The sequence below is a fragment of the Malaclemys terrapin genome, chromosome 7 (assembly GCF_027887155.1).
Source record: "Malaclemys terrapin pileata isolate rMalTer1 chromosome 7, rMalTer1.hap1, whole genome shotgun sequence".
NCBI classification, from domain to species: domain Eukaryota; kingdom Metazoa; phylum Chordata; order Testudines; family Emydidae; genus Malaclemys; species Malaclemys terrapin.
This window is the reverse complement of record NC_071511.1, coordinates 62,757,138-62,782,218: the sequence shown is the minus strand read 5'-3', so window position 1 is coordinate 62,782,218 and position 25,081 is coordinate 62,757,138. Positions and strand designations below refer to the sequence as shown.

Here is a 25,081-nt window from a genome sequence, read left to right as displayed (position 1 = left end):
TCCCCGTCCCTCTTCAGGGACCCTTCTCACGAGCAACTCCTCGTTCAGGAGGTACAGACCCTTCTCGCTGCAGGAGCAGTAGAAGAGGTCCCTCCGGACCTAAGGGGAAAAGGATTCTATTCCAGATACTTCCTGATTCCCAAGGCAAAAGGGGGCCTTCGTCCTATCTTGGACCTGCGCGATCTAAACAGGTTCCTGATCAAAACGCGCTTTCGTATGGTCTCCCTTGGAACTATTATTCCATCCCTGGATCCGGGGGATTGGTATGCTGCCCTCGATATGAAAGATGCCTATTTTCACATCGCAATCAATCCGGCCCACAGGCGGTTTCTGCGCTTCATTGTCAGCCAGCGCCATTTCCAATTTACGGTCCTGCCCTTCGGCCTGGCGACAGCACCACAGGTGTTTACAAAGTGCATGTCCGTGGTAGCAGCCTTCCTTCGAAAGAGAAGGATGCGTGTGTTCCCGTACCTGGACGATTGGCTACTCGCGGGCAGGTCGGAGGCCGAAGTCCGATCTCCCGTAACGCTGGCCTTGCAGACGTTCGACAAGCTCGGCCTCCGGGTCAACGTGCCGAAATCCACGTTAGTCCCCACACAGAGGCTGGACTTCATAGGTGCTACCCTGGACTCGGTAACCGCGCGAGCGAGTTTACCAGAGGCACGGTTCATGTCAATTCACGGGGCCGTAAGCTCGGTCCAAAAATTTCCCACGACAACGGCAAGGTGTTGCATGCAGCTTCTGGGGCATATGGCAGCTTGCACACACGTGGTCAGACATGCCCGGCTGAGGCTCCGGCCGTTACAGTTGTGGTTCGCCCACACGCATCGCCCCAACAGAGACCCATTGGATCAAGTAGTCACGATCCCGAACCAGGTACTCAGCTCGCTATGCTGGTGGCTCGATCGCCAGCAGGTATGCGAGGGGATCCCCTTTGCTGCCCCACAACCCACTCTGACGTTAGTGACAGATGCATCAGACATGGGTTGGGGGGCGCACCTGGGGGAACTGCGGACCCAAGGGCTGTGGTCCAAAGAGGACAAGCTGCTTCACATCAATCTGAAGGAGCTAAGAGCGGTTCGCCTCGCCTGCCAGACCTTCCACGCCTCCCTAAAAGGTCACAGCGTGGCAGTCCTGACGGACAACACTACCGCCATGTTCTATATAAACAAGCAGGGCGGGTCCCGGTCTTCTCCCCTCTGTCACGAGGCACTCCAATTATGGAACTTCTGTATAGCCCATGCGATACATCTCATCGCGACGTATCTTCCGGGAATTCAAAACGGCTTAGCAGACCGCCTCAGCCGATCCTACCAAATGCACGAATGGACGCTGAGAGGAGACGTCCTGCATTCGATCTTCCGGAGGTGGGGTTTTCCCCGGGTGGATCTATTCGCCACCAGGGACAACAGCCAATGCCCTCAGTTCTGCTCGTTCCAGAACCTCAGCCTGGGATCATTAGCAGATGCTTTCATGATCCCATGGGGAGGGAGCCTAAAATATGCCTTCCCTCCATTTCCACTTATACACAAGGTTCTTCTCAAGACCCGCAGGGACAGGGCAACGATCATACTTATTGCCCCGGCCTGGCCTCGCCAGCATTGGTTCACGTCCCTGCTGGAACTGTCCATAGCCGATCCAATCACCCTTCCCCTCCATCGCGACCTAGTCACGCAAGACAAAGGTCGCCTACTCCACCCGAACCTGTCCTCGCTTCATCTCACAGCATGGTATCTCTCTGGCTGAACGATGCAGAACACAGGTGCTCTCACCAGGTTCAGCAAATCCTCCTTAATAGTAGGAAGCCCTCTACAAGGGCAACATACCTGGCGAAGTGGAAAAGGTTCTCCCACTGGTGTGAGCCTCAACGCATACAACCTTTACAGGCCTCGGTCCCGTCCATCTTGGACTATTTACTGCACCTTAAGAACCAAGGGCTTGCGCCCGCCTCAATTAGAGTTCACTTAGCCGCTATTTCGGCTTTCCATCCGGGAGAGTTGGGAGTGTCAGTATTCTCCAACCCCACAGTGGCCTGATTCCTCAAAGGGCTGGAAAGGGTGTTTCCCTACTCACGCCCGCCGGTTCCGACGTGGTCTCTGAACCTAGTCCTAAATAAACTCATGAGTCCTCCCTTTGAGCCCCTGGCCACTTGCTCCCTCACGCACCTCTCGTGGAAGGTGGCGTTTCTCGTGGCCATCACGTCGGCCAGAAGGGTATCGGAATTGAGGGCCCTCTCGTCGGAACCACCCTATACAGTGTTCCATAAAGGTAAGATGCAACTTAGGCCGCACCCCAAATTCCTCTCAAAGGTGGTATCACAGTTTCACATGGGGCAAGACATTTGCCTACCGGTGTTTTTTCCAAAACCCCATACGGACCCTCACCACCGCAGCCTACATACCCTGGATGTCCGAAGGGCGTTGGCATTTTACCTGGAGCGGACCAGGTCGTTCCGCAGAACACCCCAGCTGTTCATTGCGATTGCGGAACGTATGAAAGGCTTGCCTATCTCGACACAGCGCTTGTCGGCATGGATTGTGCATTGTATACGCACTTGTTATGAACTCGCCAATGATCCGGGCCCATTTGACTCGAGCCCAAGCGTCCTCAAGGGCCTACTTGGCGCAGGTCCCGATCCAGGAGATCTGTAAGGCAGCCACCTGGTCGTCCATACATACGTTCACAGCCCACTACGCGATCCATCATCAGACCAGAGAGGACGCGATGGTCGGCCGGGCTGTGTTACAGTCAGTTGTACCTTGACTCCTATCCACCTCCAATGGTAAGCTTGGGAATCACCTAATGTGTAATGGACGTGAACAATCACTCAAAGAAGAAAAGACGGTTACTTACCTTCTGTAACTGTTGTTCTTCGAGATGTGTTGTTCACGTCCATTACACTTCCCACCCTCCTTCCCCTCTGTCGGAGTCTCCGGCAAGAAGGAACCGGAGGGGTCAGGTCGGCAGGGATATATATACCCTGGAGCGGGGCGCCGCTCTGGCGGGAAGGTGGGGGCCCCGCCGGCCCGACGGGAGCCGCTAAGGGAAAAAGTTTCCGACGTCCGTGCACGCGGCGCGCGCACACCGTAATGTGTAATGGACGTGAACAACACATCTCGAAGAACAACAGTTACAGAAGGTAAGTAACCGTCTTTTACCATGGATATAATCGACTTTGTTTAGGCTTGTTCCACTGCCAGGGGCTAGTTAACTCCTGAATTCCCTATTCTTGGCGATTAATATTTTAAGATCCTGGCTCAGGGGAAGAATAGGATGGCCACACTTGGGTACTGCTTTCATAGTGTCCTCTTGTAATCTGAATTCAGCTTGTATTTTAGTTACAGTGGATTTTGTTGTGAAACAAAACATTAGCCACTTGGAATAATACTCTGGGTCCACTCAGTGGTTTATTTCCAGCCTCCACACGATATTTACCATTCCTGGCATAAGAGGTTTTCACTTCACCAGTTCCCCAGGGTCTCAACTGCACTGTGCAGATTGGAGATGACTCCCCCAGAGTGAGCCCACATGCTGGCAACGATGTCTGTAAGACTTTACAGCTGCTGCAGATGTAGGTGTCCCCCATTGTGAGCAACAGAACAAGGCCAAGGCTTGCCAGACCTTGTCATTATTTTGCAACAGTATTTGAAGAGAAACAAACTCTTTTAAAAACTTATGGGTTAGTGTCTTCCAGTACTCCCAGTGGTAGCACTCTAATAATGGTTTGAACGTGGTGTTCTGCAGTTATTGGATGGGATAGTATGAGTGGGATAAGGAGTACTATACCAAGTTTTTAATTTCTCTGTGGTGATGAGGGCAATTTACCTTGCTCTATATGAGTGAAGATGGCCTTGATTTTTGTCTATATGTTATGGCCCTGGTTATTGGCCTGCTTTGATCTTTATTAGTTTGGTTATCTATTTCATCTACTTTATCCTGTACTTCCTTAAACAAATTAACTGTCATGCATGTTATATACATTCTAAAGTTCTTAATATGTTCTTTGCTGTGCTCATTCATTAGACTCAATAGGTCCACAGCAAACGTGTGTTGGAATGCTCGATTGTGTTCCCGTGGGGTCTGAATGTCCACCTGAATCCAGCTTGAAACCACCGTGTACAGCACTGATGGATAGGCTCCATCAATTTTGTTTTTGAATTGATTCAGGTGCCTTTTCCTCTACATTTCTGTCAAGAAAGCCTTTCTAATAGTCCTCTATCATTTTGCCATACAGTGGCCAAACCCTGGCGCAGACAACCCTTTTGTCAACTGCAACCTAGTCAAATTCAACAACACAGGTACATATATAAATTGAAAATCATTGCACAGCACTTCTTTAAGGGGCCTTAATACCAATTAATTACTGGGTCCTACCTCCACCTTAGAGCATTGTGAGTTTTTATTTTTTCTCCCTCTGCCCCTCCAATGTACAGTATTTGTGCCACCTTTATTTCTGCCCTTCCTGATTCTCGAAAGGGCACATATCAATAAGCCCTCATTTGATTAAATTTTAACTGAGTAGCATCTACTCCTCGATCCTTGTTTTTTGATCTTCTATTCATACCAGATAAACTGCAGGGTTGGCTTTTTGTATTATATAGTAGGCCCCCCTCTTGGTGCCGGAAATGTTTTGATTTCCCCCCTCCCCCCCCCCCCCCCCCCCGATGTTCACTGCACCATCACTCTGTCCCCTACTTGCCAATCTGCACTTTGGGCTGGTTTGTTAAAGTATGCCCTCATTTTGGCATGAACCTGCCCCTGTTTCTGTGCCTGGATAAATCCGTTTTGTTTTCCCTGGTGGATAGCTTTTAGCACAAACCAGGCAATTGTTAACATGAATTTTTACATCTTTTTTTACAATGGGGCCACCACGCTGCCTTAATTAGTCACTGATAAGTGGTCTCAGCATTTTGGTGGGCCATCAATGGCACATCATGCACCAGTCTTAACATTTTCCTGTTAAGGGGCTGTGGTGGAACTTTCCCTGGGTAGGAGTGATTTTACCATTTAACTCCCCAAGCATTACTTTCTGTGTAGGAGGATATCTCTGGTCAGATTCTTGCAATGTTACTAAATCAATGGTTTTTGCCTGTGCTCAAATGGTAAAAGCAAGAACTGGATAATCGGGCATGGGACCACACCAAAGCATGGCTATTAGCAGCTTCATTCACTCTGTTTTTCTTGCTCACTTCCCCATGTCTGGCATGAGCTTTTACTTTATCCAGATATACCACTGAGTTAGCCCATTTACCTGCTAGTTCCCACATATAGGATAAAAGAGCTTGATAGCATAAAGGCTTGTAATCTGCACTGCAAAATGAATTTGCACTACACCAAGGGAGGTTGTTGTTAAGGCATCACAGACCCTTACAGTCTGGACATATTACATTAGCTGGTACTTGTCCTTTATTCCTGAGTGATGATGCCTCTGCTACAGCAGCCAGTACAGTATACAGTGTGTGAACTACATCTGTGTTGAACATCTCTTGTTCACCCTGAACCGAGAGAGCCCAAACCATAAATTCTGTGACGGGTCCCTTTTGGTATTAGGACAACCCACTAGCATATATTGTCAGATCCTCAGAGTGCAGCCCGTCAGAATTTAAATGTATGTACTGCACATGGATAAAAGGGATAGGGGCCCCTCGTGAGAGGGAATTTCTCTAGGACACTTGTATGGATTACCATTAATGAATAGTCCTGCTGGCAAAGGTGAGGGTTGTTTGAGGACAGACTTCAGTTTGGTGCTCTTCCAGCAGCAGGAACCACAGTGTCAGTCTAGGACTAGACTGTACCGTTTTTAATTTTACCAGACAGAAGACACACTAGAGGATGAAGAGCAATGTACATTTTTATACGTCCCAACCCTACCAGATATCTGAAAAGTTCACAGCAAAAATTGGTTTTCATAGGGAGTAGACTGCTTTTCAACTCCATTGAGTACTCTGGAAGCGTAAGCTTTCTCTATCACAATAGTCCTGAGTTAACGCAGTTGAAATGGCTGTGTCCTTGGTTGCTACAAACAATCCAAAAGGTACAGTTGCTTAAAACATGCCTAAAAAGCCTATAATAAGCAATTTACTATATCCAACAGTAACAAAACATTTATACACATTTGATCAAGATACTTAAATGGGCTAAACCCAGGGATGCTTAGACCCGTATTGGCCAGCTCCAAAATGGTCAGGTAGGTATTAGCAATGAACCCTTTTAAGAGTTTACCCTTCAAGTTCACCCTTATTTCCAGTCTTTATCTAGGTAAGATTTACAACTTCCTTTCTTCCCAAGGCCTTTCCTCCCCTTCTTCTTGCTGACCCAACAGTTTGTCCATTGCCTCTGGGTTCACATAGACTTTAACACAGGTGTGTGGATTGAGAAGAGCCATGTTTGGCTCATTTTAAGACTGATCTTTTTTCACATCTATCGGTCAGAGACCTTCTTTTTAGAAACTTCCCCTTATTTCATTAGTTATTCTTTGAACCAAACATCCTTCCTACTTCATTCCTTCTGGCCTTATAACTCATTATTTTCAATGAATTCTACTTGCTAGTGACAGCCTTTCTTTACAACACACACATTTCCTTAACTAAACTTAAGTTAACCTTAATTTTTTAATTTCATATTTATCCTACACTATCATTAGAAGTTTTTATTAACAGGTTGGACAAACACCTCTCAGGGATGGTCTAAGTTTAGCACAGCGGGCTGGACTTGATGACCTCTCAAGGTCATTTCCAGCCCAACATTTCTATAATTCCCTAACCTCCCGGTACATGGTTCTATGTGTTCCATTCTTCTGTTGTCATTTCAAAACTTTGTTTTGACTCATCACTCCAGTTGTGTTGCTCTCATACATGGTAGCTAACAATGTGAAGTGTCAGAGGAGGAGAAAACATTCTCAGTCAAGCTGTGGACCAGACTTCCAAAGGAGATTAGCTTCATCCAGAGTGTGACTGCTCTTGGCTCATTGCAAGATTCTCCCTTTTGGCAAAGCATTTCCACCAGTACTGGCACAGTAGTGATTTTATTTGTGAATGTAATAAACATGATATACTTGTGTTATATTCCAAGAAAAGTCACCTTATTCAGGGAGGGGGGACAAGCAGAAATCCTCATGAGGTTCACAGGAAGCCTGACCATGGAGATTCAGTCCACAGGGGAAAAGCTTAGATATACAGTGTTGGGCCCTACAGACAAACTAAACGCTTCCCAGATATGCCTGAACAGCTCATCATGTTATCTAAGATATGGAGTATCTACTAGGAAAGGCTCTGAGGACTATAGCTGGAGAGAGTAGTACAAATGATTAACAGAAATGTCTGGATTTAGCAATGTTAATAATGACCAAAGGAACATCAAATACTACTTATGTGCAATGTAATTGCAGTTGCAGGGGAAACTGCTTAAGGACACAAGCTTGAAAATCTCATTTCCATCAGCAGAGGTTGTACCTTGACTCTAGTATAGTTAAAAGTAAACTCTATGATGCCTGTAACTGGCAGCTGCAAGCAAAACAAGCTTTTCCCCTGTATTTTCAATGTATGTACTGTGCGTGTGACAGCTCTTGTGCTGGGTCAGTGTTGCTGGGCTGTTGTCCCATTGCAATTCCTATCTCATCATTAGCATAGTGAGATCACTGTTCTGCAGGGAGAGCATGTGCATGCTCTGTCTCAAGGACTACGGGAAAGTGTGAACCGATAGCAGCAGCAAAGCTGAAACAGAAGAGGCAGCTGGTAGGTGTACACTCAGAGGAAAGGAGAGAGCCCAAGCATGTTTGGGGACCACCCAGAAGGCTTTTCTAAATATCAACAGCAGAGCAGTAAATCTTTACAGTGTTTCTTAAAATAGAAATTTTCCAATAATTCGGCCATATAAATTGAAGGGAGATCCTACAGGAAAACTGTTTTTTGCAGTTAGTCAAGTTTAGAAAAAATATATATATATATCAAGTTGACAGTGTCCCTTTTAATTACTGGAATTTCCTATCTCTTGAGAGCTTGACTTTTCCAACTTAACGTGAGAATTTAATTTAAAGCACTGCACACCTTCCAGTTTCTGCCATAACTGAGGCAGGGTTCCAGCAGATGACAACTTCATTCACTGTTCAGCCCTGGTTCATGCACAGAGCATGTTCCATCCTGAGCACCGAAGCAGGATTTCTATGGAAAAAACAGTATGGAATCATGTAACTAAAGACTGTGTGACAGTGCATATGCACAAGGGAGATGAATTAAGGCTGCACAAGCAACCTTAATTCTGGCATTTCCTAACTTATAACTGTTTGACTTTCATTCTTTTATCATAGTTCTTTGCGTGAAAGGAACTAGGATTTTTATAAGGAGCACATGGAGTGTGGGGGTACACATTCCATTATGTGGAATCAGATTGACCACAGCAGTGTCGTCTGTGGGGTCTGAATGCAGGAACTTCAGATCACAGCAAAGACCTCTTCCCCTTGAGCTAAAGGAATAACTGGTAGCATTAGTAAGCTATTATCCTCTGCAGACTAGTCACTCCCAGGAAGAGGATGCATGTTTGCTAGGCATCAGAAAAATGTTGAAAATCAGGATTTATAGGTTCTGTTTTTGGCTTTGGCGGTCCAGTGGTTATAGACTGCATAGCCAAGTACACATTTGGCAGATTCATTCTGAGCTTCATTGTGGATGAGATTTAAATCTGCCATATTGGAGACCTTGATTCTATTCTTATCTCTACTTGAAGTGTGACCTTATGCAATGTCTGTAACTTCATCTGTAAAATGGGGGAATATTCGCTTGCCTCACAGGGTAGGAGGTCTGAGGCCTTGTTCAGTATTGAGGGTTGTGAAGTGCGTAGGACCAGGCAGTGAAAGAGCTAGTTTTTGTTTTGTTTTTTTAAAAAGCTAAACTTTTTAATAGTTGACAAAACTGCCCATTTTTTTCACTAACCTTGTTCTTAAAACTGGCTGATGTTGTTGAAAGTTTTAAAATAAATTCAGTCTGAGGCAGAGAGCAAGGTTGAAAGTTTGTCAAGATAGTTAGGCTTGAACTTGTGCTCTCTTGGCTCCAAGGCCAGTGTGCACCCTCCTAAGCTAAAAGATATTTTCATGTGGTAGATGGGAAGGCATTTCCCTAGGCTACAACCCATTTTGAGGTGGCTGGCTGCTCACCAACGCTTAGGAGCATGAGCAATGCAATTAGAATACTTAGAATATTAAGGAGCAAGAGAAGAACAAGGTCTGCTACATGTGTTGCAGTGGGTGATTTTCAGAGGCCAAATATCTATCTGTGTTCGTGGGGTAAAGCATCTCTCAGGATGACCCACCTGCCAAATTTCAAGTTCCTTCTCCAAGCCAGGGAGGAGCTAGAGTTGTTTAAAAAGTTTAATATTTTTTAATAATTGACAAAACTGCCCATTTTTTTCACTAACCTTAAAAATGGCTGATTTTTGTTGAAAGTTTTAATATAAATTCAGTCTGAGGCAGACAGCAAGTTGAAAAGTTTTAGTCAAGATTGTTAATGTTGGATAAAGGTTGAAGTACGTACTATCAGAGATTGAAGTGTCAGAAGAGGTGCTAAGGCAAGTTGGTAATTATAAAGAGCAGTAAGGTACCAAGCCCAGTTGGTACATCCAAAAGTTTTGAAGAAGCTTGAGTATGAAATGACTGAGCTGCTAACAATGGCAGGTGCTTGTGCATGTTAGGATACTGAAGGAATGGGATGGAGAATAATGCTGCGAAGGTTATAATGTCATTATATAAATCAATCTGGATATTGTGTGCAGCACTGGTCACTTCATTTTAAACAAAGATGATAGAAATAGCGGGAGCTCAGAGAAGGCCAGCACGAATGCTTAAGGGCCTGGAAAATCTCTCATTTGAAAAGATTGGGATTGTTACCTTGGAAAGCAGATGAATAAGAAGGGATGTGATAAAAGTGCATAAAATAATGAATGGTCTAGAGAAAGTAGATTGGGAACTTTTGTTCTCCCTGCCTCCTAACACAAGACCAAAGGGACATTAAATGAAACATGGAAAAAAGAAAATATTTTTCCACACAGTGCATAATTAGACAGTGGAACTTGCTGCCACGGGATATTGTTGAGGCTAAGAAATTAAGATTCAAAAAGGGATTGAACATACATGAATATCTGAAGCTGCTATAACTAATTCTTACAAAAAAGGCATTGCAGTGGAGATAAAGCCTCAGTCATTAGCATTTAAGCCACTCTCCAATGATCAGGGATGAGGAGACCTTCACTGGGGGAAGATTATGCCTCCTCTGTCTACTCTGGGATTCTTGCAACTTCCTCCGAAGCAGCTAATGCTGGCCACTGTCATACCCAGGCTACTGGGCTAGATGGGCCACGGGTGTGATCCAGTCTGGCAATTCCTGTATTCTTAAAGTTTGTCAAAATTATAAACAGGTTTATAATGTAAGGTGTTGAACAATCTTATCTCTCGGTGCCACAGTGCATTCAGCCGTGTTTGTGTAAAACTGAAAATCTCTGAATATAATAAAGCCTCAAATCTGTGGCCTACATATGTGCAATATGGCCAAGTTTAATTGCAGGAGAGACTTACACTTTTTGCATTTCCTGACTCTGGAGTGCTTCATATTGTATTAACTGAGAGGATTTCCTAAAGAAAAATCATCCAGATCATATTGATCAAGGAGTTCACAGGTTCAGCCAGCGGAACCCATGATATCATAAACAGGAGTTCTTCATTGTTGGGGCTGTGCTTAATCACTTTCTGACTCAGAAGTTCTCTTTCCTACAGGCACCCACCCTTGACAGACCTAACTCAGTCCCCTCCCTGGTGCCAAATGATGCTTGTCAATTCCTCGCTATGAAACATTCTCATTTGCAGTGCTTGTAAACCCCTATCATCGTGGAGCCCTTAAATGGGAAATCCTTAAAAAGAACCGAAAAATTAGCACATGTGGAATTGCCAAATGTAACAGTGTATAACTCAAACTAATGAACTGACTTCCTTCAAACTTGTCTTGTCTTTTAAGTCTCAGTGAGATCTGCAAAGCAAGCCAAGGCTGAAGTTTGCAATAAGAGCCATGCTTGAGTTGTCTGAGCACAAAAATTCAGCTTGGAATATACAAGATCAGTGTTTAGTGTTTATATTTGTGTGATTCAATAATGGCTTAGCTCATTTTGCTAAAGCTTTCCCTCCAAATATTACTTTTGAACTGAGAGAAAGCATGGGAGATCCTAGCCCCAAAGGAATATGTGTTTGAGAAAGTTATGAGCTTCTGGAAAATGTGGGTTGGAAAATAGAATTTAGAACTTTCCCTTTTCTGTAGTGGATGGTACTGGTTCTCTGTGTGATAAATACAGCTTTAGTTGGTGGGATTTTTCTGTTATGAATCATATTAAAAAGTGAAGGGCTTGAGGGGGAAGGACTTGACCAGCTAGGAACAGAAGCATGGCAGAGCAGGTTAGCTACTTAACAGCTTTTGGGAAAGCCTGCAGCCTGTACTTGATTGTACTTCTGGTGCCGTCCCTTAAGGGGTCTCAGGGTGCTGTTCAAATGCTAATGAATAAAGACTCTCAACCCCTTGTGACTTAGGAAAGTATTACAGAGGGAACACAACTTACTCAAGGTCATGCCATGAGCCATAGCAGAGTTGGGAATAGAGTTCACATTACTTCGCTCCCAGTTTTGGGCGTTAGCCAGAACACCACGCTAACGTAGTCAGCAGTGTGTCTCGTCTGGCATGGTGTGACAAGTTGTGACAGTAATCTTTTTGTAGCATGGCATCTATTGAGCTCAGTTCAGCCTTGCTGCTTGTTGCAAGTGGCCTTACGTATGGGCCTGTTTGGAGTCACTAAATGTGTGCAATTTGTGCAGACAGAATTCTCTACTTCTTTCAGCCGGTATTCTGTTCTAGTCTGTCTCCCATCTGTTTCTTTTTTTCCTAGTGCTAACAGTTGCATGGTCATTCCAAGGGCATTTTCCTTTTCTTATTCACATCTGTCTAAACACAGTGAGGAATCCGAAGGAAAAATGAAAGTGCACTGGGGTCATCCTGGAGCTCACTTTATTGATTCACACAGGAGTGAAATGCCAGATATTAAGCTGGGATTTATTGCCATCCGCAGTCTTCCAAGACCACCTGGAAAAACAGAGTGTGCTGGGTAAAAAGTCAACTCTACAGATCTCCAGCAAACTTCACTAAGAAGGATTGTTGGACTCTGAATTGGGGCTGCTGTGAATATCTGTCCATGTAACTCACAAAGCTTATTTTTTTTATAGTGGTGGGGTTATGATCTACATTGACCGAATAGAAGTTGTGAATATGTTAGCACCATATGCAGGTATTTACTCTTTCCTGTTTCATCAAGCAATATTATACCTGACCATGTATGTCTGTTGGGGCAATGGAATAGTCTCCCTAGGGAAGAGGTGGAAGTCCCATTGCGTGGGACATCTAAAACTTGCCTGGCCAAAGCACTTGTAAATAGGTTGTATTGAACACTCCTGGGTGAGAGGGTGGGATACACATGGCCTCCCTTCTGTTGGTATGGATTTTGCCTTTTGACCAGGATGTTTTATCTAGTTCTACCTGAGATTCACTAATTTGTGCTGAAGACTTGCACCTACTCCCAGCCCATGCTCAGACAGGGAAAGCCTTGCTTTCAGAACACTTCAGCACCGAATGCACTCCTCATGTACTGAGCCCTTTGAAAATCTGGCAACTTATTTGTCAGTGGGAGCTGGGCTTTTTTGGAAAACTGGCTCCAATTGTGGGTGTCAACCACTTGTAAATGTGGACCATAGAGTCCAAATCCAGCTCAACTTCTAGATAGTACTTCTTGTGAATGCCCTAGACTGCTTGGCAGGTGCCCTGGTTAAAGATAATTGACCCCAGAAGAGAAAAGGCACTGATGCCAAGCTGTCAACAGGGTGTTCAGCACTCGACTGCTGTCACATCCTGCTGGTTCTACTTCTCTCATGTGTCACTCAGAAGGGGATCAAGAAAGTGTTTGGGCTGAGCTTCTCTGGCTCTACCTGAGGCACATGATTGAGGCATCATTGCCGTAGTTCCCTGGTGACTCGAACACAGTACCCACCAACTACACTTGTCCCATTCTAGAGCACTTGGAGATACTCATTGTAGGGTCACTCTTCTAAGTGCTTGAGCTTTTTAAAGCCTTTCCTTCAAGTAGCCTGGCATCCAGCAAAGGCCAGGGAACAGTGAAGAAGGATGGCTTTGTGCTTAAGGCCCTGGACTTGAAGCCAGGAGAACCGGGTTCTCTTCTGGTGCTAACACAGGCTTCCAGTGTGACTTTGTGCCACGTCCCTGTCTCTCTTTGGCCTCTGTAGGCCACCTATAGCATGGGTAGAATGAGGCTGCACTATCTTGCATGGTGGCTGGGAGATGCCATGGTTAATGTTTATAACGGGTAGGCAACCTATGGCACGTGTGCCAAAGGCGGCGCACACAAGCTGATTTTCAGTGGCACTCACACTGCCCGGGTCCTGGCCACCGGTCCGGGGGGCTCTGCATTTTAATTAAATATTAAATGAATCTTCTTAAACATTTTAAAAACCTTATTTACTTTACATACAACAGTAGTTTAGTTATATATTATAGACTTATAGAAAGAGACCTTCTAAAACCGTTAAAATGTATTACTGGCACACGAAACCTTAAATTAGAGTGAATAAATGAAGACTCGGCACACCACTTCTGAAAGGTTGCCGACCCCTGGTTTATAAGGTGCTGGAGGGTGCTAGAGAAGTTCAGAAAGCTTCATGGAGTGTAGCTCTGTGCAGGTCTTGCCTTGAAATGTGGGGGGTCTTGCAGAAGATGGGCAGTCATGTAGACACAGTGGTGTTCTAACCTCATTGCTTGCATTTATTTGCTATGTTGACTTAACATTACTGTAATGGACTTTATACGTGAACAGACAAAATGGTGCCCGCTTTTGAGAGAGTGCAGAGCTAGTGAAGTTACTGCATGTGTTGTTAAATAGGGATGTGCACAGCTGAGGGGACTTTCCTTTGTTGGGAGCAGCATCCCGTTTATCTCTTGTTTATAAACCAGTTACTCTTGGCTTGGTCCTCACTCTCAGGCTGACAGCTGTTTGCAGCCTTCGTCCCTCAGAGGAGTGCATTAAACCTGAGCATTGCAGGAATTGCCTACCTGATTTTCCAGATAGCAGGACAAAACTGCAAAACTGAGTATTGCTCACATCAAGTTGCTCCAGACAATTAGAATGGGGGCAAAAGTAGAAAAGCAGAATCTGAATATCTTTATACTACATCAGAGCAGCCGTCCTACAGCAGCCATAGCATAGGTTGGCAATACCACTTCCATTCTCCTTATCCTGATGCTGTTATGGCTCCCCTCACCAGAGAATCTGATTCTAACCCCATGTTTCCACACTCCCCCAGACTGGAAGTTTCCAGGCATGGTTTGTCCGAAGGTGAATGAGCAGGTGCAAACAAACTGTAAAGAGATTGACTGCCTCTTGATCTTGAAATCGTTTGGACTTTGAAATGGCAAGCTTAGTTTGCAAAGAGCCCACATTCAAAAGAACTTAGTTTGCTTAGTTTGGGGGGGGGGCAAAAACTGCAGAACAAGCACATGTAACAAGCTCAGCTACTCAAAAGCTGGCAAAGCTTACAAGTTTTTGAGCAAGGTAGAGGAGCTTGTGAAGGCAGCACGCTTGGCCTAAGTCTTCTGTTGCTCCACAGGGTCACCAGTTGTGGAACAGGAAAGTGAAATCCCTGCTGCTGCAGCCTGTGGAACATGTGAGTTCCACAAGAGGAAAAACCTCTGGTTTTTTCCCTTCAAAGCAGGGAAACGTAATGCTGGGAACTAGTGTTACTGCAGCATTGAGAAAGGAACACCCGCTTGGGTGTCGGGGAGTCACAGCATCTGTTAGGCCTGTATTCTGTATTCAGCACTGCCTGTTCCTGTACATGGCTCATGGCAGACTTCCCTGTTTTGTTTGTTGTTGCAGACCATAAAGCAGGGCTGTGCAATATTTTTCTGTGCATAATTATCCTACTTGTCTAAGTTTGGTTTGGACAATCTAGAACTGAGGTTATCTTATCTTGTGAGTGCGAGGGCTGTTAGAATGGCTATGTAGACTGAAAAGCATTGTTCTCCTGCCGCGTTAGTGTTGCCCTGTGGTAACTCTCTCTTTCCTCAGTGTACGATGTTGTGAAGAACTACACTGCAGACTACGATAAGACCCTGATCTTCAATAAAATTCACCATGAGCTGAATCAGTTCTGCAGTGCACATACCCTCCAGGAAGTGTACATTGAGCTGTTTGGTAAGTATGTGGGGACCAGGGAGTATACAACAAATGGAAGTTTAATTCAATAGGCAGCTATGCCTCTGCCCACGATTGTCAAGGGTCTCCATTCACAAGTGTCCATTAGGAAGCCAGAGTTGTGCCGAGATCACCATCAAGAACAGTCTCCTTGAGATGGCACAGTTCACTACAGTTATTCTAAGTCCTTATCAATGCAGGTTATTTCATTGTTCGTGTGATGTCATATTGTGGGTTTATGGGGTAACAGTAGCTGTTAACCCAGAACTGAACTTTGGATATAAGATCAAAGCAAAGCCTGTGTAAGTGGTCATACCTGTCATCACTGCAGCAAAAGGAGGCTCCTGGAAACAGATGTTTGGAATGTCACACATTACTCAGACCCTTGCATCATTGCTAAATGAGTCTTCATCACCACCTTGGAATCCTCCTTTGATTTCTGTGTGGAAGAAATGGAAGGGAGTTGCTTTCAGTCCTTTTGCCTCCCCTCTGCTCCTGACCCCAAAATGAGACCCTTTGCCCCTTCCTAGTCTCTTCACAAGTTGCAGGTGTTGGTGTGTTGTGTCTTGGTTTGACACCTGAGTTCTGGATGCATGTCACCCATCCTCTACTAGTATCCCAGTCAGGGCAGAGCTTACGAAGCAGCATCTGGGGGATGGTTGCTTTTGGAAGGGCAGGGCAAAGGGGGTTCCTGGCATGGGAAAACTGGCTGGATCAGGACTTGACTCTGTGAATGTAAATCGGTGTGTGCAGCACAGATACGCTAAGGCTGAGTGGGCTCAATAAATATCCACGGTAGAGAGAAGCTTCCAAATGTTGTTTGCAGATTATCTTTAAGCCTTTGGAAATTGGCTAATTCCAAAGGAGGAGTGTCCTGGGGAATGATTGGTTTCCAAGCCTGCTGGCAGATGGGGATGGGCATTGTTCATCCACAAAGGCTTCCCTTTGCTGATGTGCATGGGCCCCTGTTGTCAGCTCGGGCAGTAAAGCTGTAACGAGGGGGAGGGGGTGTTGTAGAGTGCTCCAAAGATGGCCAGGCTTTGGCTCAATCTTACTTCCCCAGTAGCTTGATTCACAGCTTGGCATCCTTGACAAAGACTTTATTTCCAGCTCCAGTGCTTCATCCTAGGCCTCATTAGCTGCACTTTCCCCAAAGAGTACAGCTGTATTAGAGGGGTGGTGGCTGGAGAAGTAGATTGTACTGTAGGTGGGTCCTGATCTCTCCAGGGCCTCGCAGGTTTAAGGCCAGAGCATCAAACTGGCATTGGCGTCAGTGTGACCAAGGGATGGTGGAAGGGAGGCTTGTGCCATAAGTTCCATGTGGTATTTCCTGCTGTGGCATTGAGCTGGGGCAGTCTGCACAGAACAGTCAGTGTCTTGCGTCTACATCAGCACTGGCTGCAGTGAGCTTGCTAGTGGGGGAGCCAGCCTGGAAGCAACCAGCTTGTGAATCACTGTGTCGAGTTCTCCTCCTGGAGAGGTGAGGGGGAACAGGGTTTCCAGTGAGTTGTCGACGGATGCAGGCATTTCTCACTGTGCTGTTTAAAACTCAGTGCTGAAAGTCCCAGAGAACAGCAGGTGAGAGGGACATTCAGCATCAAACTAAACATAGAGGTTATCTCCAAAAAGCCTACATATAGAGCTCCCACTGCCACAGTGGCAGGCCTCTATGTGGTGCAGCGGTCCAGGCACTGGGCTGGCAATAGTATGCCCATGACCCCAAGTGTGCACATAGCACTGTGGAATCAGGAGGCAGGCAGCATATTGCAGGGGTTTGCAAAGTTCTTTGTCCTTATTTTGTACTGTCTGGATGGACCTTCCCTGCTGAGTGATGTATCGACACTAATCACTACATGCACGTTAGCTAAATTTTACAGCGCAGGCTGCAGTGTTGCTGAATCTCTCTTGTCCCTTGAACACAGATCAGATTGATGAGAATCTGAAGCTGGCCCTGCAAAAAGAGCTGAATGTCATGGCGCCAGGTCTCACCATCCAGGTAGGCTCCTTCCTAAAGGGAAACTCTTCTATATTTCACTCCCATAAAGCTTACAGTTGAGAAGGGATTGAAATCATTTCCTGCTTCCACATTTCATATGGCTTTCAATTAAGTACTACGCGCATGCCAGTTTGCTCTCTGGGAGGAACATCTTCTTGTTCCCCATGCCAACTGCTACCACTTCTGTACAACCTTCAATGTGATTACGTGGATTACATTGAAATGTGCAGCCGCATCTAGCAGAGAAGTGTTGTAATTCTACGGGTCAGCTTCCCCAGCATGTTTTTGCATAGAAGCGTTCTTTCTCAGCAGATTTGCAAAGCTTGGGCCATTCTAGCCACCTCGGCTTTTCCCAAAACCCATTTAGGATTTAGATGTTGCCCTTTTTTCCATGGAAAACTTGTCATGATGGTCAGAAAAGAGAAACTATGTGAAAGAGAGAGAAGTGGTCCTTTCTTTCTGCACAGCTCTGCATGTATTAGTTATATCTGCAAACATATTAGTGACAAAAATAAGTTCTTACTACTTCTGTCATCCCTGCAGAGCCAACCCAGCTCTGAGAGGGTGAGCGGGAGTCTGTCCCAGCCTACTCATTATCAGCACACTTGTTAAAGGTAACTTGAAGAGGAAAATTGGGCTTGTTCCTCTTGTGAGTCTTTGTCATGTGTACAGAGGGAGGCTGTTTCCAAAAGACTTTTTTCTGCTTGCATTTTACATTAGAAATCAGGTTCCATCTGCGCTGCAAGACTCTGTGATGGCTGAAGAACCTGTGAGCAGTCACTTGAGAGGCCCCCATTCTGATACCCCATCACAAGAATTAAACAAGTGAAAGTTGAGCTGGTGGGAGGGGTCACTCATTCTACTTTGCTTGTTTTTGTTACCAAATTTAACTTGTCCAATTAATATTTTGAGTGGAGGGAGCCTATATTAAAAAAATCTATGGCCTCAGCCCTTCCATTGGGTGTGAAGAGATCACAAAAAACATCCTTCCACCTCACAGCTTGTCTTTGCGATTGCACAGTACCTGTAGAGAGTGACAGATTGTGGTAAGCATCATGTCACAATCAACTTTGGAAGAGCCCTGAGGCCTTTCCTTTCCTAACCACCTAAGCCATCCAGATTTAACAGGCCTGATATTTTTAAGGTAAAAAACAAGCAGGAAAAACCCTCTTTAAGTTTTAAAAACCAACACTTTCCGACCCTCTGTATCCATCAAAAAGGTTACAAGCACGGTTTTAAAAGTTCTTTGCAGGTCACCATTAACTGAATTTAAATTGCAGAACTAAATCCTGTTCTCAGACATGTGCTATCCTATTGAAGACAACTGAGGATAGTTCTCAGCCTGCAAGATCTTTGTTACTCCTTAGGAATTGGAAGGCAGCCAGCTTGACTGAGCCCAAGCTGAGTTTGCAGGACCTGCAGTTAGAAGCGACACTGTTTAACTTGTAAACTAAGCACACTTCATCTTGAGTCCTGCCTGGCATTTTCAGTCCCTTCTCAGAATAGCACTGCATTTTAAAGTCTCTGGTATAATGTTCCTTACTGTGCAACTTGCTCATTATTCTGTATCCTGTGTCATTTAAGCCATGTGCTCACTTGGCTAAGGTTACATCAGGATTTTTAATAGAGCCCTTTATGTACAATGGCTTCTAGCTTTCTAGGCTGAAATTACATGTGCTAGGCAGGGGAGTGAGCTCTCTGTTTTGATGGCCACTCCACTTTACACGGTGGTTCACCATGAGGCCCCATCCCAGCTTCATGCCTAGGATGGTCTCTCCTATCTCAATGCATTTCCCTTCCTACATTCTTCCCCAGGCCTCATTCCCATCCAAGGGCAACTCTTTATCCATACAGATGTAAAGAGGGTGTTCTGTTATCTGGAAAAGACCAAATCCTTTTGAAAATGCAATAGGTTATTTGTAGCATATAAGGAGAGATGCCATGAAGGAACCCATTGATGAACAGACTCTTGCACTGGGTTAGGAGATGACTAGAACATTCATATATCTTAGCTAGGGAACCAGTACCCCGTGGTTTAAAGACCCACTCCATGAGAGCCACCACAGCAGCAGCGATCTGCCTTAGGCAAGTTCCCCTGCTGGAGACTTGCACAGCAGCAACTTGGAGTTCGGTGCACATTTTCATCAGATGCTAGTCTCCGATTTAGCACCATGCTCCAGTGCCGAGTCCGGGAGAGCTGTGCTGTCGTCCATATTTAGCTAAGGACTTGGTGGAGCTCTGCTTGCTAATCTCCCACAAGAGGAATGCACAGAGGCCCTTAAAGAAGTGAAACGTTACTTTCTAGTAACTGTTCTCGGAGAGCTGCCAGTGTACAACCACACTGTCCTGCTCTTTTGGGTTTTTCTGAAGGATAAAAGTTACACGTGTGAATGTTGCCGACTCCCTTCCAGTTGGCTTTGTTGGGGAGGGGAGTTCTGAAGAGGGAATGCAATGAGGAGAGCAGGATGACTTGGCAGACCAGAGTGTGGAGGGAGTTGTGTGTATGAGGGCAGCTCAAAAAGAGGCAGAGAAACAGGGAGACAGTGGAGGGGTTCAAAGGAGGTGACCTTTTCAGAGTGACCACATAGGTGGAGATATGCTATTCTCAGTGTAGGAAAGGAACAGAGAAGCTGAATGGAACCACCAACCTGTAAGTCACTTTCTGAACCTCACATAGTGATGTCCAGTGTCTAGACCTTTCTCTACTAGATAACACTACCTGGATCAGGTTATCTTAGCAGAATAAATTGCGTTCCTGGCAGGTGGTTTCCCAGCTGTGCAGTTCTAATTGTAGAGAGTCTGTTTTTAAATGACTTTGGCTTCTTTTTCAGGCTGTGCGTGTTACAAAGCCCAAAATCCCAGAAGCCATCCGAAGAAACTTCGAACTAATGTGAGTAGTTGTGCAGCAGATCCCATTGTTTAGCAGGTTCATGCTGCTTACAGCAACTAGGGTTTGTAACAGTCCCAGAATGTGCTCTCAGGGGGAGTGATGGGCAGTTGGTGTCCAGGACCACATGGAGGGGTCCAAGATTCTTATTCCTCACTGTGTATTTGTGGAGAAATTCTGTGGAATTGACTAGAGGAGGAGGCTCTTCCTCTTACCATCCTCTTCTGTTGCTAGAACTTATCTCCTGCTGGCAGCGGGCAAAGGCACTCAAGGAAGGATCTCCTTCCCTATGCATGGGTAACAGAACTGATCTCAGCAATGCTCTAGTGGTTTCATATGTATTGAATTAGACTGGGCTCTTCTATCTCACTGCAGCAGTGTGCTGAATGCTGTATCTGCTGAACATGCTTTGTGAGTGTCCCTCCCTGGCGGGAGGAAAGGCCGAATTGGCTTTATGGGACTACTGGCTCGGATGTAAATGGAGATTGCCAAGGGCTCAGGTGCAGCAAAGTGGGGCTCTTCTCTCACCCGTCTCTCCTGTTCCTCTGAGGAGATAGATTTCCCCCTCCACAATTTCATGTGGAGATGAAATTTGAACTGGCTTTTTTGCCTTTCTGGTTGGTGCATCATCTTCCAAACCATTAGCAGCTGCTGCAGGACCAGAGGAGGGAGCCCTGGAGATGGCTCATTTGCCTCCCCTTCCTCCCCCTCCCCCCCTGTGTGTGGAAGAGCAAAGCAGCTGTAAACCCAGTGAAGGTGTCTGTAGGTGGATGGTGATGCAGAACTGGTCTCTACTTGTTTCTGTGCAGATTGCAACTCCAGCCATCACAAAGCTCCCTGGAACTTGTCTGAGAGGGTTTAGCAGACTCAAGACCCATCTGATATTGTCCATGCAGGAGCCTGCTTTCTAAAAATTCCCTCAGGACTCTGAGGGAGGATCACACTGTGCTGCTTCCCCTGCATGCTGTCCTTTTCCCAGAGGCACTGTTAAGTGCAGAGCTGAGGCATGGGAGCCATTCAGGGTTCACGTTAGCTAGTCTATAGCATGAGGTTAAACTGCTGATCATAGTTAACACTCAATCTGCCCTTGCTTGGGGGTGGGTGGTGTCTGTCTGCAGCAGCTGCACAAGGGCAGTCTTTGGTGTTGGTGGGCACTGGTGCTGGGGTGGTGGGAAATAGAGGAACCCAGGAAATTGCCTCCAGAAAGGGGTTAGGTGGCTGAAATAAAGAGAGCAAAGATACATAAGGCCAAGCAGAATGTAAGGACAGCAGGAGCAATAGAATAAGCGAGGTGCTTAATCCCAGGCATGGGTAGGAGAATGTTGGACGACAGTTCTTGCACGCGCGCGCACACACGCCAATCATTACGCGGACCATGTTCCCATCTGTGTAAGACGGCCAGGTGGAAGCTTTATCTGGCTGTGGGCTGTGCTCCCCTTGGGGCCAGCACACACTCCATGTCATGGCAGGATAGGGTGACTTGGCAGTGTTGCCCACTTTTGCAATTGTATCACAAGTCTTGTGATATTTTCTGTTTTCCGTCAAGCCCCAGCTGCTGGAGTCATGTGATCATATGAGAATTTTGGCTTAATTACCAAAAAGTAAGTTTCTAGCATTTGTGGTTGTGAAGGAAAGCTTGAAAATGTGACCCTGATGCAGCCCTTTAGGCTAAGGTAGTGGACTGCAAATAAACCCAAAACTTATTAGTGAAAACAGATCAGTATTTTTAAATGAAATCTCAAGACTTTTTGAGATCTGACTTGTAACTTTTGATAATCTGGGGTTGGCAGTGCTACATATGTGCTCTGCCTTTGTGCTCCCATCACCAGGGCCATCTTTGAGCCCCTTGCAAACATTCATTGTTATCTTCACAGACCCTCAGGAAAGTTGGGCAGTGATGTTATCCCCAACGTACGGATGGGAATTGAGATGCATGGAGTCTGGTAGAGCCAGGAACCAAGCCCGACTCTTCTGAGCCATGAACAAATGCCTTAATTGTTAAGGCAGCTGGTGGGTGGTGGTAGTAAAAAGTTTGGGAACCACTTTCTTCACCACCAGACCATCCGTCCACTCCAGCAGCCTGTGTCACAGGGATCCTCAGAATCCTCAGGGAGCAGCAAACTCATGGTGAGGGCAGTCTGGGACTCTGAACCAACGCATGAGATGACAGCTAGCCTGAATGTTTAGTGTGAACACATTTAGAGGAGTCCCAATAGTCAGCCCTGGAACCTCATCTTCCCCTGAGTCCATATATGCCCCCTTCTTAAAACTTCTGGGCCCATGGTCCTGGTGTGAATCCTGTGTTCTAACCACCATCCTTTGAAGCAGAGGACTGCTTGGCCTCCCCTTAAAAGAGCTCCTTAATTAGCCACAGATCTCTTGTCCTCTAGGCTCATCAGGTTTTCTGTGTCACTGCCCCGAACTCCAGTAAGAGCGTTGCATGGAGGTCCCTCAGACAGCCAGAGTAGCTGTCTGTGCCATGTGGATGCAGCTTAGCTCGCTGGTAGACACCTTACATGCACCTGCAAGAGATCATTGGGGTCAGGAGAAGTTCAGTGCATGGTGAAGTATCCTGAGTTTAAATCCTATTTTAATATTTTGTGTCCGCTGCTTTATTCTTAACCAGTCTGTTGTTTGTGCCCTTCTCAGATCTCTAGCATTTTGAACTTCTCTCCCCTTTCATGTGCATCTTCAAACAATGAAAGCTCTTCCATTTCCTTCGCCCGTGTTAGCAGGAATATACTCGGTGCTTGGGCTGGTTGTTAATTGCATCTACCACAGCTAGCCGAGAGCAGGAGAGTGCAAAGCAGTGACATCGTAGGTCCTCACACAGGGTTGCTGTCTTTATGGTAGACTAGTGGAGTGGAGAGTTGAAGCAGGTTATCTTGGAAGGGAGCTAACTGACTTTGCCTCCACTTGGTCATGTGGCTATGATGCTGATTTGCCCAGGTTCACATCTGAAAGCCAGGAATAGAGTACCCTGTATTGAAAGGGCGTTGTCGCCTCATTGTCAGGACATGGTTTAGTCTTGGGGTTGTTAGGGAGCCTTGGCTTCCTAGGTGACAATGGTGGCACAGCTGCAAGCATCTTTTCCAGAGTAACTGACCCTTCCGGCCCAGAGGCTCTGTCACTGCAGAGTGCTCTACCTTGGAGCAGTCCCAGAAAAGCAGTGTGGTGCTCTAGCTAGTGCAGAATGCAGTAACTTGTCATTTGAGTGGAGTACTTATTTGTGTAAGCTCAGTGCCCTGTCCCAGGTACTGGCTGCCTGTGTCTAGGTGCAGGTCTTTGATCCGTAAAGCCTGCAGTGGTCTAGGATACACTTCCTAGGAATCCCCACCCATAAGTCATGTCAATTACAAGTCACCCTTGCTGTTTGGTTCAGGATGGGCAGCAAGACTTTCTCATGCAGGATATAGTGTCAGACTCTTCTGGCTGATGCCCTAGATGCGGTCTCCCACAGTATTCTTGCCAGCAAGTTAAAGTAGTATGGGCTGGATGAATGGACTATAAGGTGGATAGAAAGCTGGCTAGATTGTCGGGCTCAACGGGTAGTGATCAATGGCTCCATGTCTGGTTGGCAGCCGGTATCAAGCGGAGTGCCCCAAGGGTCGGTCCTGGGGTCGGTTTTGTTCAATATCTTCATTAATGATCTGGAGGATGGCGTGGACTGCACTTTCAACAAGTTTGCAGATGACGCTAAACTGGAAGGAGTGGTAGATATGCTGGAGGGTAGGAATAGGATACAGAGAGACCTAGACAAATTAGAAGATTGGGCCAAAAGAAACCTGATGAGGTTCAACAAGGACAAGTGCAGAGTCCTGTACTTAGGACGGAAGAATCCCATTCACTATTACAGACTAGGGACCGAATGGTTAGGAAGCAGTTCTGCAGAAAAGGACCTAGGGGTTACAGTGGACGAGAAGCTGGATATGAGTTAACAGTGTGGCCTTGTTGCCAAGAAGGCTAACGGCATTTTGGGCTGTATAAGTAGGGGCATTGCCAGCAGATCGAGGGACGTGATCATTCCTCTCTATTCGACATTGGTGAGGCCTCATCTGGAGTACTGTGTCCAGTTTTGGGCCCAACACTACAAGAAGGATGTGGAAAAATTGGAAAGAGTCCAGCAGAGGTTAACAAAAATGATTAGGGGGCTGGAGCACATGACTTATGAGGAGAGGCTGAGGGAACTGGGATTGTTTAGTCTGCAGAAGACAAGAATGAGGGGGAATTTGATAGCTGCTTCCAATTACCTGAAAGGGGGTTCCAAAGAGGATGGATCTAGACTGTTCTCAGTGGTACCTGATGACAGAACAAGGAGTAATGGTCTCAAGTTGCAGTGGGGGAGGTTTAGGTTGGATATTAGGAAAAACTTTTTCACTAGGAGGGTGGTGAAGCACTGGAATGGGTTACCTAGGGAGGTGGTGGAATCTCCTTCCTTAATGGTTTTTAAGGTCAGGCTTGACAAAGCCTTGACTGGGATGATTTAGTTGGGAATTGGTCCTGCTTTGAGCAGGGGGTTGGACTAGATGACCTCTTGAGGTCCCTTCCAACCCTGATATTCAATGATTCTGTGATCATTGCAGGTGCAGAGGGCAGGTATTTCTGCACTCCACCCCTTTCATGAATTTAGTGCTTCCATGTAATGAGGTTCCCATGTGCAGAGGACCATTCAGGGCCATCTTTAAAACAGTAACTCCTCCTTCCCTTGCTAAGGTTGTACTGGGCAGAGCCTCAGGGAGGGCTCGGTTAACCTCCCCTTTGCTCAAGCAGTCAGATGGCCTCCAGTTGTGTCTCGTGGAGTAAATCCCTCTAATTGGATTCTGATTAACTTCCACATTGGACTCCAAGGGCAGCCTGTGGTGACACAGCGACCACCAGTTAAGGGCAGCACAAAAAAGCCAAGGAGCAAAAGCAAA

General features: G+C 46.0%; 1 protein-coding gene across 3 annotated transcripts in view; it reads left to right on the top strand.

Annotated features, from left to right (window-relative positions):
- The window catches only part of LOC128840378 (erlin-1-like), a 56,345-nt gene that overhangs the window by 22,750 nt on the left and 8,514 nt on the right, over nt 1-25,081 (top strand). For 2 of the 3 annotated variants that reach the window (XM_054034255.1, XM_054034254.1), the window contains 4 exons: nt 12,248-12,309; nt 15,157-15,282; nt 17,205-17,278; nt 20,110-20,168. In XM_054034255.1, coding sequence (XP_053890230.1) covers nt 12,248-12,309; nt 15,157-15,282; nt 17,205-17,278; nt 20,110-20,168 — 321 coding nt within the window. The remainder of the gene's footprint in view (nt 1-12,247; nt 12,310-15,156; nt 15,283-17,204; nt 17,279-20,109; nt 20,169-25,081) is intronic. The other variant, XM_054034256.1, reaches the window with a different exon arrangement.